The following is a 15,589-nucleotide window of genomic DNA, read 5'->3' as shown; positions in this document are numbered from 1 at the left end:
CCAGGTCCTCTTCTCGGGCTGACTGTACTTCTGTCTAAGTCTTCTGGATGTGTAATTGGGGTTATTTATACAGAATTTATAAATTGATTTCTATTAACTTGACAGTTTCTCTAAATTAATCCGTCCTAGGATGGATGCTGTTTAATTAATTGTGTCTTTAGTGTAGGGTATTTGTTATTTCTTTTTGTTGTTTTACTATAATTAAGATAACAATGAACATCGTTATTCATGTCTTTAATTGCATTTCTGATAATTGCCTTAGTATAGGTTCCTGCTCATGGAAGTCCTGGTGCAAATGATATGAATATTTCAAAGCTTTGTGCCACATAAGCATGTTGTTTTTTAAGAAGGCTCTACCAATTTCAACTGCCAACAAAAGTGTATGGGGATGTCTTTCCCATCGTAATTTTTTAAAGTTTATTTCTTCTGCAATTTTCATGAGATTGACATTTTAATATGCCTATTAGCCATTTATATTTCTATTCTTAGCCACCCTCTGTATTTCTATAGCAAGTTTAAACAACTATTTTTAAAAGCAACTTTCAGTGATTGGAGACACACTGTGTACCAGCTATTATCCTAGAGCTTTCTTTACATTACTTCTACTTGTAGCAAATATCTAGGTGGATAAATGTGACTTGTTATCTCAGTTTTATAAATGATGAAACTGCAGCTCAGAAAATTTAAGTAACTTGCCCAAAGTTATCCAACTAAAAAGTGTTTCAATCAGGATTCCTACCAAGACGGAACAACTCCAGAACTTGACAGGCTTCATCACTAGGCTCCTACAAGTGAAACGATGCAGCTCATTACATGGAAAACACACACACACACACACAACAGAGCAACAAATCAGCCTAACCCTCAGCACCATGGTTCCCACTGAGCGAACATCATTCCCGATGTCTTTTTGTGCACATTATAAAGATGGTGGGATGGGGAGAGGCGTGGGTGGGTGGAAGATGATGTATGACTGGACACATAGTCTAGTAGATTGAGAAAAATCTATGAAAATGAAGGAGGCAATGCGTTTTTAAATAATACTTACCTCTAACAGAACTTAATTTTATTTTTACAGTTTATCCTGCAGCAGAATTTCGTCTTTGCATAATCATGTTTTTGAATATTTTCTTTTGACGTTTCCCAGAACTGAAAACAGGAAAAAAAGATGACATTTGTTTTCCTGTACGTGTTTCCGGTTTCTGGTTCTAACATTTGGCTCTCTAATCCATGTAGAGTTGGGCACACAGGGTGAGACACAAAGCTAACTTTCTTTTTTTCTTCTAAAATACTGAATCGATTACCTAGAGACATCCGATGAATGCTTTTTTCCTCCCCTCACTGACTTACACTCTTTGTCATGTGACGTTTATATCAAGGGCTTTTAAAATGCTCTTTCCTACTTATGACGTTCATATTTTGTACCATCTACAACAAATAATCTTAGAGAAAGGATATCACAGAATCCTTAGCTCGCCTTTTTCTAGAGAAAAAAGTGGCCATGTAAGTGACAAATTATAGCCCCGAATGTATTGTGATTACATCCTGCTTGTGAAAACACAATATAGGTACAAAAAGGGAGTTGGTGGCCAAGGGGGTCTGCAGTTTGGATACATCAAATTGAGTGGAAACAACAGCAAAACATCTGCACCAGCAGGGAGACTGGTAATGAAACAACGAGCACCATCGTGATGAGGAATCATCGCTTCCACTGGCAGAAAATGCAGACAGCAGTCCTCCTGATGACGCGCTAGACCAGAGACATGGGAGGGGTGGGGTGACCAGCGTTCCAGAATCATCTGGGGCTTTCTTTGCAAGAAGCACCTCGTGCACACACCCCCGTGCCGCTCCCACATCCCCACAGAATCCAGGTTGTCAGGGTTCCCGGGTCACATGAGGTTTCATTCCTTCTTTCCTCACTTACTGTGTGTGTTCCGACATCTGTGATTTGACCATCCAAGACTGTAGCAAATTCCAAGAGGGATAGTTTACATGGAAGAGGGAAGTCGTTACTTAGATAGATTTCTTTCCATTTCGCTCCCGAGTTTCATGATCTTCATTGTTCTTTATTTATAGGGCCTCCTTTAGGAAAATCATAATTTTTGGAGGGGCTCAAACTGATCTATCAAAAAACATGCACATGGCTTAATTGTAACTTGACTTGTATTGTACTTATGTGTAATGGAGAAATGGCTTGATTTACTGCTGGTGAGACCCACTTAACAGGTCGGTCCAAATTCCTTCAGAGAAAGCAGGTCTATTTGAAGGAGACAGACACAGAGGCTTTCAGAGAAGTAAATATTAAACTACCCATATATCATTACATTTTATACTTAGAAATCAGTGCATTTTTGTTAATGAGTTTGTGTTTGAATCAAAGCATTAAAAGAACACTTTTTCTTCCTAATTTTCAGTTTTCCACCAGATTAAGATAATCATTTGTGTTTTTACTTCAAGTTGCCAGTGACACGCTATGTGGCTGGATTTCTCCAACCTAAAGTAGCAGTGGGAAGCGTTAAGGATGTGTGTTCACTGTGTCCTCTTTCATTTCAGCTCGCAGACATGGGATATTGGAATATTGGACATCTTTGGTTTTGAAGAATTTCAAAAGAATGAATTTGAACAAGTAAGTGAGTTTCTTTTGAAATTTTGTTAACTTGAATGGTTTTTTCAACTAATAAGGTATCTCTCTTTAATTCAGTAAAGACTATTTGCACTATTTCTTGGGAATATGTAATTAAAATAAGGACTCTGCAGTCCTGTTTTAAATTAATGTTCCTGGTTTGTTGACATAGTCATCATTTTTATATGGTCTTGTAAACTGGCATAATCCTTTTTTTTTTTTTTTTTTTTAAAACAGAGGCACTTGTTTTAAAAGACGGAGTTAGATGAAACCAGAGTTGTGCTTATGGAAATGGCATTTCAGCAGGGTCAGAGACTCGGAGGGTGTCTATTTGAAATTAGTTTGAAGGTCTTTAGAAACTCCAGCCAAAAAAACAGGATGGAAATACTTTCTCATGCTAAATGTTCTTATTTGTAGTTTCAACTTTACGTGACATGCGTACATATGACTATGGCCAACTCATAAAAGTACATTACAGAGGTGTTGATTATTTTTAATCTATTTACAATTTAGGGCACTTGTAAAAGCACTGAATTCTTTAGGTATCTTAATAATATAGTACGAATAGTTTAATCGAATTAAGTATATCTAAAAATTAAGTGTTAAGGGTAGAAATAAAAGTTGCTCTAGCAGAGAAGGAAAACTAAACCTGTAAGATGGTACAGGTGGGAGGAGAGAAAACCATGCTGCATTAAATTACACGAAGAATTTCAAGTATGCAGTGTTTAGAGTGGTTACTGGCACTGGGTAAGGGATTAAATAGAGTGAGGTTGAAACCCAGTTCTGTGACTTGTACTAGCAGAGCTGTCCTGGCCAAGATGAAGAATCTATCATGAGCTTTGGTTTCTTATCTGTAAAATCAAGATGGTAATAGATGGGGCTGTGAGAGTGAACAAGATGACTGTTATAGAGGTGCTGGTGTCATTTTCCAGCTCACTGTACACATGTAAGAAATGGTGGGTAGCTACCTTCGCTGCTGTCAATGGGAACACCTGAAAACCTTTTCAGATTTGGCCTTTTTTTCTCTAAAAAAGTGGTTCAGGGTCCTCTGAGTAGATCTTAATCATGCCGACTCACTTAATCTAGGGTGAATCATGTCTCTACAAAACTTTCCAGGAAATCTCGCCTAAAACAAGAACAATGAGACCGGAGATTTCTTCTCCCTTCATGATGCTGTGTCCACGGATTAATGGAAAAGGGAGGACTTTGTGGTTCTATTTATTTATTGCGTATTGTTAAGAAAAATAGTGATGAACATAGGAAGAGGGCAGTTGAAAGAGTCACCAGCAGGATGTCCAACGAGAAGCATAGGTCTGCAGGCTGCTTCTGGTGACAGATTTCTCACTGCAAGTATTTGAATGTTGTCTGGCAGTCTTATTGATTCCTTCCATTTTTGCCTTAGAAAACATGCAGGCTCGGGTCTCTAGTGAGACTCACGGTTTCTGCATCTCCCGGTTAAGTGACAGGCAGAAATCACAAGTGGGAGCGTGTCTGCGAGGGCTGGGCTCCCAACCTCCTGCTCCAGACCCAGACTCAGTATCTTATCAAGTCTGTGCCGGCAGCTGAAATGTGCAAAACGTTTATGTTATCTCCTGATTAAAACTTACTCATTTACTATAATTACGTATACCCCTTATCATTCTTTCTTGCTGTTAAATATTTTAATTATATATTTTAGAATATATTCATGGCCTGAGATTTTTATTATACCCCTTATCATTCTTTCTTGCTGTTAAATATTTTAATTATATATTTTAGAATATATTCATGGCCTGAGATTTTTATTAACAAAGAATGGCATTTTAGATTTTAGATTTTTCAACTCTAAAGAACAAGTCTTGTTAAATACTAAGAGCTAGTTTTAGGTACTTATGGGTAAAAGCTCAAGACCAACTTTTAGACCTTGATTACAGAAACAATAAATATTTTTAAAGATATACCTTTAGTTTGCTTGGCAGGTTTGTCACGCATGTTTAGCAGGTTTGCTTAATTATTGGGCGCAATATACCCAGGAACCATTTAGAAGGATAAAATGATTTTCTTTGTGGTTAGTCCAAATCTCACCTTACAGGGTATTTAGCAAATTCCTCAATTTGCCTGTGAGCTTTTTAAAGGCCATTGGTTTGAATGATACGTTCTAGATTCTTGAGTTGCTAGTAGAATGGCGAACTTCCTCATTTCTTATTCCACTGAAAACTTGCAACAGAATGATTAGCAGATCAATATTATATTCAGAATCAAACCCAGAAGAATATTAGTGCCTCTATCGGCTATTCAGTAGAACGTCCACGCCCACAGGGCTGCAGTTGGGCGTGGTACCGCATTGTGTATATGATACGAGCTTAACAAATGCGTTTCAACTGAAATTTAAAGAGTAAACTCATAAGGAAAAAACCTTTAGTGGATTTGCTAGGGGCTTCTCTTGCTCAGGAATTAATGTATACTGCTTGACAATCATTCATCCATGAGAAATTTGACAGGGACAATCTGAGGAGATACTAAGAAGTACTCCAAAGCATCAGCATGTCCAACCTCAGTTTGCCCAAGTAGCTCTAAATCATTCGATGGAAGCTTGTGATACTTTAAATGAGAATTTGTTTCAGCTCGTAGGAAATGCTAGTCCTGTTTTCTCTGACTTTTAATAAGTCATTTCTATTCAGAACTAATTTATATATTATAAAAAGATAATTTTTAGAGTAAAAAATATATAACTCAACAGCAGTTTGATGGTTCAGTGGAGGGGGCGCTAAATTATCTGAGTTCCAAAGTACAATTCGGGAGGCTCTGAATCTGTCGCCCTGATTAGTTATGTAATTACATCATTACCAGGTCCTCTCTGCCATGTGATACTTACATCTCATGAATTCTCATTTCCTTTATTATGTATCTAGCGCTATGAACATATCTCCGAAAGCCCTAAAAGAAAAGCCTCTCTGATCAACTCTTCAACTTGACACAGCCAGGGAATTCCATTTATGATGCTTGATAATCAGAAAGAAAATAACCAAGACAAAAGTTCCCTTACACATCACAGTGCCAATGATGTTAGAAAAGTGAAAGCGATTCAAGGCACAATGTGGGAAGGAGAGGCAAAAATACTTTTAGTTCCAGAGACTATTAATATTTAGAAAGCTGAAAAGAAAGAATGAAACATTACTACACACAAGGTGAGAATTTGATAAAGTAGCCAGTTGTAAATCAGCATGCAAAAGACTTTTATATGTTCTGAAACTAGTTTATCAGAAGACATAGAGGAAAAGAAGAAAACATTTACATAGTCAAAAATTAGTAAATAGCCTAAATGAGGACTAAAATACTCCCGAAGTTTGCGTAATTACAGTTAAAAGTGGAAAGATACGCTGCATTCCTAGAAAGGCTTGATAGTACAAAGATCCTGATTCTCCCTAAATTAATTTATAAATATAACCTGATGTGGTCTCACTACAAATAAATGAAGAATGAGTGACAGAATTAGAGCAAGTCAGTTCTACAGCTCCTGAGAAGTAATGAATCTATGCAATGAGTTATCAATCACAGCTAACGTTACAAGAAGGGTGACAGTATACCAGATGCATATCAAGTGTTCGTGCCAAGAATGAAAGAAAAGAAGGAAGGAAGGAAGGAAGCGAGGGAGGGAGGGAGGAAAGAAGGAGGAAGGAAAGTAGAAAACCTGAATATAATGAAAGGTATTGATGTAAGTACTGATTAACAGAAACTGAGGACAGAGAAACATGATAAACTAAACCACAAGAATTCACTCTGAAAACTCCAGACTGTGAGAAACAGTACAGGAAAAATGACCTGATCTCGTCAACATATAAAATGCAAGGATAAAAATGTAAAAGAACAAGGTGCCTGGTAGATTGAAAGAGATCTAGGAGACATATGAGTCAGTGAAATAAATATATGGACGTTATGTGGATCCTGATTTGCTTAAGTATAAAAAATTATGAGTTAATTAGTGTAATGTGAAATATGGATATTGGACAAAATTTAAAAATTATCCTTGATAAAAATTACGTGACGTAAGGGTACTATGGATATATTTTTTAAAGTCCTTGTAGCTTAGAGAATTATACTAAAATATTTGCCAATTAAATGACACAATGTCTGAGAATTGCTTCAAATGAATTTAATTTTGAGGGTGATATGGAAATGGATAAAGCAGAATTGGCCATGAGGTGGTAATTGTTGATAATTGTTGAAGTTGGTTGATGGCAGATGAGGTTTATTACGTTATTCTCTTCACTGTTGAATATGTTTAAAATTGTCCGTAATATACATGTACACCTCAGAGATTCGCAGGTTCGGTTCCAGACCACAGCAATAAAGGGAATATGGCAATAAAGCTAGTCACGCGCATTTTTTGGTCTCCCAGTGCGTATGAAAATTATGTTTTTACACTATACTGTAGTCTGTTAAGTGTGCAACAGCATTACGTCTAAAAAAATGCACATCCCCTAATTATAAAGACTTTATTGCTAAAAAACGCTAACCGTCCTCTGAGCCTTCAGCAAGTCTTAGTATAAACATCAAAGATCACTGATCACACATCACCGTAGCAGATATAATAATAATAATAAAAGTTGGAAATATTGCAAGGATTACCAGAACGTGACACAGAGACAGGAGGTGATCAATGCTGTTGGGAAAATGGCGCTGGTAGGCTTGCTCGACCCAGGGTTACTCCAGACCTTCAATTTGTAAAGCACACAGGAGCTGCAAAGCACAGTAAAGCAAGGCACAAAAAAATAAGGTATATTCCTGTGCTATTTAAAATAAATGAGAAAACTTTGAGATTATATAAATATTATTTTAAAAAATGCTAGAATATGTTCTCTCCCAACAGTTGTAAAAAAACGCCGAGTTCTGCAGACTACAGATCTTCACAAAAGGCATAAAGAACAAAGTAGTGGAAACTAATGATTTAATATTCAATAATTTCCCCCAGTTTCCCACTAGACACATAACATGCAGCTACATATAATGAAACTTTTGAAGCTGTGGAATCTAGTAAAATTGCGTATCAACAATTTACTATAAGACTGCAGAGAATTTGGAAAGAGAACACATTTGTTCAAAGTAAAAGCTTTGAAACATTTCCTTGCTTACAAATTCTTTTCTAAAGAGTGAGATTTCCTGGAAAGTCCTGGCGAACAGGACAAGCTTGGGCTAAGTGTTCAGTGGTTTGGAAAAAGCCAGATGCCTTGACTTCTAAAGTTCTACGAAATAAGATTATATAGTGTGTCAACCTCAACCTCAAAAAAACCCCATAAAATCCTTAGCTGTGAAATCACTATCCTAGATATGATACAAAGATAAATCAAAGAACATATTAACGACCATCGGTTGAACTCATACCACGTACTGTTGATGTAGATAACTCCATTTTACAGATAGGAAAACTGAGAGTGCTATGGTCTCTGCCCTCTGTAAGAATGTGTTTTATCGGGACCTAGAAGGATGCATTTGTTCTGGCTCATTTGCATCAGGGTACTCTGTGGTTCATTCATTCAATAAGTAGTTTTTGTATATGTGCCAAGTTCCAGACCCTGTACTAGGCACTAAGAAATGTACGGACATTATGGTGAGGTAGGTAGGGTACAAATATGAGAAGGACCAATTCTAATTGGATATGTTCGGAGAAGGATTAGGAAAACCTTAATGAGGAAGAGGCTGCTATTTTCGTTCCTAGTATGGCAAGTCCCATGTATTTTTTTTTAATTGAAGTATAGTTAATTTATACAATGTATAGTTGATTTCAGGTGTACAGCAAAGTGATTCAGATATATATATATATATATATACACACACACACACACACACACATATATATGTAATATATTCTTTTTCAGATTCTTTTCCATTTTAGGTTATTATAATACAAGATATTGAGTAGAGTTCCCTGTGCTGTACAGCAGGTCCTTGTTATTTTCCTATTTTATATATAGTAGTGTGTGTATGTTAATTCCAAATTCCTAATTTATCCCTCCCCCACCCTGCTAGAATCGAGTTCTTTTCATGACAACTAACCAGGAAGAAGCTCAGCTTTCCAGCAGTGGCTGTGCAGGTGCAAAGCCCCCAATGTGCTGACTACGAATATTATGGTTCCATTTAGTTCCTGCTAATAATCACCAGTGGCTACAATTTCTAGAGCCCCTGCTATGAGTCAGATGCTTTTCTTGTATGATCAGTAGCTCCTGCAGCAACCTTCTCAAAAAGCTAAGGGACGTCCCAGAAGCCTTTGCGGGGCCACGTGCGAATTCACATGCAACTCCATCTGGTCCCAAATCAGTGCTCTTTGTGCCATTTTCTTTCTTCCTTTGACACCTCAGGACCAGGGCTCTGCAGTCTGTGCTTTTTTTCAGTATCTCTAGGCTTTGCATTTAATCCTGGATAATGACAGCTCTTTGAAAAAGACAATGATTTCAGTAGCATTTGTAGTTTTCAATCTGACGTTAGCAGATTGTTACGTAGAAAATGGCAAGAAAATTAGCCAATAGGTTTATTGTTGGCTGACCCCTTCAGTCAATCCCTCAAAGCCCTGAACAGTGGTGGTTTTTATGTTAGAGGAGATGATAGGCATGAGTTACACACATTAGAATATTGGATTTATTTTATGAGTCTATGTTGCACTGAGTAATAGAATCCCTAAAAGAAATGCTGGAGAGAGAGAAAGTGTTTTTTTTAAATCTGTGTAAAACCAGCATCTTTATTCCTGTGAAGTAACCTCTATTAGCTTAAAACCTATTGCACAGAGTTTGATTTGAAAAACCTCAAAGAGAAACCAGGGGAGGAAAGGGTGTTTGGTTCCTTTAAGAAACAGTAAAATACCAAAAAGGGGTGGAAGGTAGTTTGGTTTTGGAAAACCAAAAAACAAGCAAGAGCGGAAGCAGGTTCCCCACAGTGCCCTGGGCCCGGGATCTGGGGATGAGGCTCCTGACACAGGACTCCAGCAAGGGAGCAGCCCTGCCACGCCGCGTTCCCCAAGCATCAGGCTCCTGTATTTATGGAATAATATCAGGGTCTTCATGGGTGTCAAGTCAAGATAGACGGTGCCAGGAGAAAGGGAACATGTCCTTTCCCACACAGGGATGGAGAGAAGAAAGGCTCTGCAATAATAGGAATTTCAAAGAAGGCAAAATACACTATAGAAGTTTAAGGCTGAAACAGATCGGAGACATACTCTTCCCTCATCACCCCTACCCCTGCCATTTTATAGAGAAGGTGCTGAAATCAGGAGTGACTGATTGGTTGGGGAAACTATATACAGTCGTCTCGAAACCCAAAGAGGCGTTCTTCATGGAGATGCAGAGTACACGTGACACCACGAAGGCCCCAGAGAGGGCCCCTGCAGAGAATGCTGTTGGCTCGGCTTAGTGTTTACTAGGCTTCTCTTGTGTTGTGTTTTAGACGATAGTAATTGACGTCTCATGCAGTTAATGTTCTGCTGAACATATCTGAGAAATACCGAATATCTGAAACCTGACCTCATTCCTGCCCCGTCAGATAAAAATGGGTTAGCAGACATTTGGTCTTGTCCAAAACCTCCATAGGACATTTAGTTCACATGAAAAGGTCCTTGACATTTGGTCCTATCCAAAATGTCCTCGAGTATATTTAGTCTATGCCAAAAGGTTTTGGACAGGACCAAATGTCAAGGACCTTTTGGCATGGACCAAAGGTCTTACCGGCCAGATATCTGAAGGACATTTTGGACAGGAACAAATGTCCTTTAATGTGTAACTGTATGATACATGCATGTGTGTGTGTATGTATATATAAACTGATGAGAAAATCAGGTAATGGACTGTGTATGCCATCATCTATCTCAGTGTGTTCAATCATGTCTCCATATTAGAATCACCTGGGAAGCTTTCAAAATATATCAGTGCCTGGGCGCTACTCTGATTTAATCGGTTTGGGGTCAGGCCCAGACATCAGCCTTTTTTAAAAGCTCCCGGTGAATTCTAATGTTCAGTAGGATTTCGAATCCCCGTCTAACGCCTGGAGCTCTGTCTTCAACTGGAGTGAGCTTCAATTAATCTCCACTTTAATTCTGTGATGCATACCTCATGCTTTATTATATTTTTGCTTCAGATAAATTTCACTGAGTAATGAAAATAAAGGGAGAAAAGTTGGTGAAAATTTACTCAAGAAATTAATTTTGTCATTAATACAAATGATAGGCCATCCGGATAAGCAATGATAGTCTGTTACTAAAGAGTGTTTTCAAAGGGTACATGATTTTTATTATTAAACCACTCAGCAATGGCACCTAATGTACAAAGCATGTATTTTAATCAGAGAAGGCGCATGCTAGTTAAACAGCTCTTAATAACTGTTCATTATCCTTTATGAATACCTACCTTTTACCCACATTCAAGTCTCCTCTGAGGAATACGTGGGAATTTAATGAAATCCCAACATAATTCCGATGGATAGAGTTAAAAAGTAAAAAGAATGATCGTTTTGCATTGAAGTCAGTGATATACTCAATTATTGATGGAGATTTATGCTTCCAGATACATAAACTAATTTGCCTTACAAATCTTTCATTCTATCTTTCTCTGCTGGTGTTTGAACACACCCGCATATGCACACACAACACAGACAGCTCAGTGAGAATAAACCAAGAATGTGCAGGTTTTTGTCCTGATTTTGGCCACCATTTGGTTGGCGGGATGTATTTTTCCACTTGCCAGCAAGGTGGCTGCCACAGGGCGATACGTCCGCATTCGTCCCCTTAGCTACCTTTCCTGGCAGTTCTGAAGTTCATGCTATTAGCACTTCTTTTATATTTTAACTTTTGTTCAAACAGTGAGTGCTCTGAACAGTTTAGAGCAGGGAAAAGCGAACTGTTTTAGTAAAAAAGTTTAACGTACGCCTTGCTTCAAAGTGAGTTTGAAAAACAGCCTACCTCAAACTCCACGCGTTCCCCGTGATTTCCTCTAACACCCAGCTTTGCTCGCCTCTCTTAGAAATGCAGGTCCACCTTCAGTTTCAGGAAGCACCCCTGTCCAAAAAGCTACAAGTCAAAAATCACTCCACAGGCCGCTCAGTTGTACACATCTAGCTGGATTTTTCCTTGCGATTTTAATAAATGACTTCTTGTTTCTCCCCAGAATACAAAGAACACAATGTACAATTAAAGGTTCAGATATATTGTAAGGATCAGCCCATGTCACCAAGCCCCACCGGACACTGCAGCTTAAAAATAAAGCTTTACTTAAAAAGTAAAACTCAGGAGGGAAGCTATATGTTTTATGAATCATTTTGACCAGGAAAGCATTCACCTGAGTTGCTCTGTTCAGAAGCACAGGCCAAATCATTTTTTTGTTATGCAAAATTTGGTACTCTGCTGTAGACCTTCCTTCCTGGAAAAAAAAAAAAAAAAGTAGAAAAAAAATGTAGAAAAAAAAAAAGACTAGAAGCCCTTTTCCAGCTCTTTCTCGTGACTGCGGCTTTATCCACATTCACACTTGACATCACCATTCTTACTAAAACAGTGGATCAATTCAGTGAAGCCAATATTCAGTTCAGTAAAATACTAGGAAACAAAACCAATTAAAATGTCCATTTTTTATTATAAAAATGCTTGAGTCAGCTGAAACACTACACCCACGTTTATATACAGAGATGGTCAGATATAAAGTCAGAAGCAAGAAGATTTAGTCAGTTGTCATCAAAAATAATTTTTGTAACTGCAGAGCTGAGCTCTATTCTGAATGCAAAATGATGAGAATTATATTTTACAATATAATTATATAATTTATATATTTTAATTATATATAATTATATAAATCATATATAATTTATATATTTTATAATAATAATTATATTTATAGTGTTTGAGACATCCACATCTATCTAGGTATTTTCAATTAGAGCATCTCAAAATGAGGGGAAAGATAAGTGTCATATAATTTGGGTATTTCTTCTACAGTAGAGAATCAGCCGTTGGTAGTCTTATTTCAGAATCCTTTATCAGACGTTTTTATTTTTTCCTGCAGTAACAGACATCATGTTATTTTCATGGCTTCTCCGTTTATTTCTTGAGTAACCTATTTCCCAAAATATGTAACATTTAGCCACACTTTCCATAACTACTTTTAAATCAAACCGCTGAGATGTAAGATCTATTTGTGTTGTTTTAAATGATTCAGTGCATATTTTAATGTCAAAAAGTTTGAAAAATTACAATTGTGTGTATCATCTAATCAAAGAGAATCTTTTCCAGTGGTTTCATTTCATAATGGAGTCATTTATTTTCTGTACATTTACTGTAAATATTTCACTCCAAATTGAAGAAATTTCTTTATAACATTTCTTAATCTTTGGTAAAGAAATTATCTCAGGACTAAAGGAGTTTATCACATTATTAGATGGGAGGAACACCTCAAAATATTAATTTTTAAGCAAATAGAATATTTAAAAATTTTTTTCAATTTTACCCTAACAACAATTTTCAGAAATTTCTGTTTTTCATTTATGATTAAAATGACAGCAACAAGAAAATGTATTCTTTCACAGTGGGCTACTACTAGGGACAGATTCCACACAGTTTTATAGAAAATGACTTGTCTTTCCAGAATCATTCCTAGAGATTAATATACCATAAGTAAGATTAACATAGATCTTGATCTACTGATATCACTTAGTTTTTTTTTTTAACAACTTTATTGGAGTATAATTGCTTTACAGTGTTGTGTTAGTTTCTGCTGTATAATAAAGTGAATCAGCTATACGTATACATATATCCCCGTATCTCCTCCCTCTTGCGTCTCCTTCCCACCCTCCCTATCCCACCCCTCTAGGTGGACACAAAGCACCGAGCTGATCTCCCTGTGCTATGCAGCTGCTTCCCACTAGCTATCTATTTTACATTTGGGAGTGTATATAAGTCCATGCCACTCTCTCACTTCGTCCCAGCTTACCCTGCCCCCTCCCCATGTCCTCAAGTCCATTCTCTACGTCTGCATCTTCATTCCTGTCCTGCCCCTAGGTTCTTCAGAACCTTTTTTTTTTTTTAGTTTCCATGTGTATGTGTTAGCATACAGTATTTGTTTTTCTCTTTCTGAGTTACTTCACTCTGTATGACAGACTCTAGGTCCATCCACCCCACTACAAATAACTCAATTTCGTTTCTTTTTATGGCTGAGTAATATTCCATTTTATGTATGTGCCACATCTTCTTTATCCATTCATGTGTTGATGAATACTTAGGTTGCTTCCATGTCCTGGCTATTGTAAATAGAGCTGCAGTGAACATTGTGGTACATGTGTCTTTTTGAATTATGGTTTTCTCAGTGTATTTGCCCAGTAGTGGAATTGCTGGATCGTATGGTAGTTCTACTTTTAGTTTTTTAAGGAACCTCCATACTGTTCTCCATAGTGGCTGTATCAATTTACATTTCCACCAACAGTGCAAGAGGGTTCCCTTTTCTCTACACCCTCTCCAGCATTTATTGTTTGTAGGTTTTTTGATGATGGCCATTCTGACCGGTGTGAGGTGATACCTCATTGTAGTTCTGATTTGCATTTCTCTAATGATTAGTGATGTTGAGCATCCTTTCATGTGATATCAGTCAGTTTTTGTTTTTTTTTTTTAATCAGTCAGTTTTGATGGGACAATTTAAGGGGATGAATTTGCTAGATTGTATCAGGTACAAGGAAGGAAATATGTTTCAGATGATATTTAATTACTGAATTCCAGCCCTTCCTTTGCCAGCTCTCATGTGCAGAATTTATGTGTCTGTATCCGTATTCAAACTCTTTTTCCCTTAACAATCAAGCATTTAAAGTTAAATGTCCTATATGGTATGTTCTCAAATGAAATGACTATATTTTTAATATTTTTATATTCAGGGAATTGATCCACAAAAGTGTGAGTTTATTTAGGAAACATTTAGTTTTAAATTTAAAGAACTTTCAGCTTTGCATATATCTCATGAAATCTAGTTGTCAGGGAGCAGAGGGGAAAAGCTCTGGTTAGCCACTGGCCAAATCAGATAGAAGGAAGAAAATTTTAAAATTTTCAGAGATATGTGGATGGAGTGGTAGAGGAAGAGACGATGCAAAAAAAGGGGGATTTTGCAAATTTGAACAAATTCACTCAAGGTCTTCAGGTTTTAACATAGCTTCCAAGACAGCAGCAATGTGGCATAGTTATTTTATTTTTAACTTTTTTTTCAGGTTTAAAAAAGGAGGGTTTAGTTAATTATATACAAGAATGAAGCCCGGCAGGGCGGGGGCAAGGAGTCACCGGAAAGCACAAGTCCCCTGGGGCCCTCCCCTTCCCCTACCTGCTAAATAGCTAAATAGCTGGAACCAGGTCCCAGTGACCACCGGTCCCTCCAGGCCCCTGGACACCCAGCTCCCTGGGTCCTCAGACTGCAGTCCACCTGCTGCAGACAGGCACTGGCCAGGGCTGGCACAATCAAGGGGACATTCGGACAGACACATTTTTTTTGGTTGTTTTATGTCAAGCTATTTAATTGGGAATGGGAGATACAGATAACAAGTTTCCCTCTTTCTTGTTAATTTTCTTAAACAGAAGACCTTATTTTGTAATAGAATGCAGTAGGGAAACTTATTCAGTCTACAGACATTCACTGATCACCAGATTTACAGAAACCATCTTTTACTATGAAACAGAGAAACAAGAAAAAATATTGGAAACAAGGGCAGTCGCCCTGGGCCATCATTTTTGACCTGGAGCTAAGAATCATTTGGGTTTTTCTTTGTGTGTCAATATATGGTATTTGGATATCATTTAAATATGTTATTTAAATATCGTATTTGGTATATTTCTACTATACTCTCCACTTATTATATTAATAGTGAAATATCGATGTATGTTCATCATCCAAATAACGTGACCAGATTAGGTCATAAGAGCCTCTACATTTCCAGGTCTCCAGCTGCTTCTTCCATCAGGGTAGTCCCGCGTCTGCAATCCTGTTA

The 15,589-nt window shown here is 37.4% G+C and overlaps 1 protein-coding gene across 1 annotated transcript in view; it reads left to right on the top strand.

Moving 5' to 3' along the window:
- Positions 1-15,589, top strand: part of MYO16 (myosin XVI) — a 337,132-nt gene that overhangs the window by 228,981 nt on the left and 92,562 nt on the right. The window contains exon 20 of the mRNA XM_024754009.1: positions 2,554-2,626. Within this exon, the coding sequence (XP_024609777.1) occupies positions 2,554-2,626 (73 nt within the window). The remainder of the gene's footprint in view (positions 1-2,553; positions 2,627-15,589) is intronic.

Source organism: Neophocaena asiaeorientalis, unplaced genomic scaffold (assembly GCF_003031525.2).
Source record: "Neophocaena asiaeorientalis asiaeorientalis breed wild unplaced genomic scaffold, Neophocaena_asiaeorientalis_V1.1 scaffold684, whole genome shotgun sequence".
In the NCBI taxonomy this organism is placed as follows: domain Eukaryota; kingdom Metazoa; phylum Chordata; class Mammalia; order Artiodactyla; family Phocoenidae; genus Neophocaena; species Neophocaena asiaeorientalis.
Note: the sequence above shows the minus strand (reverse complement) of the source record. Positions and strands in the feature narration are given on the sequence as shown.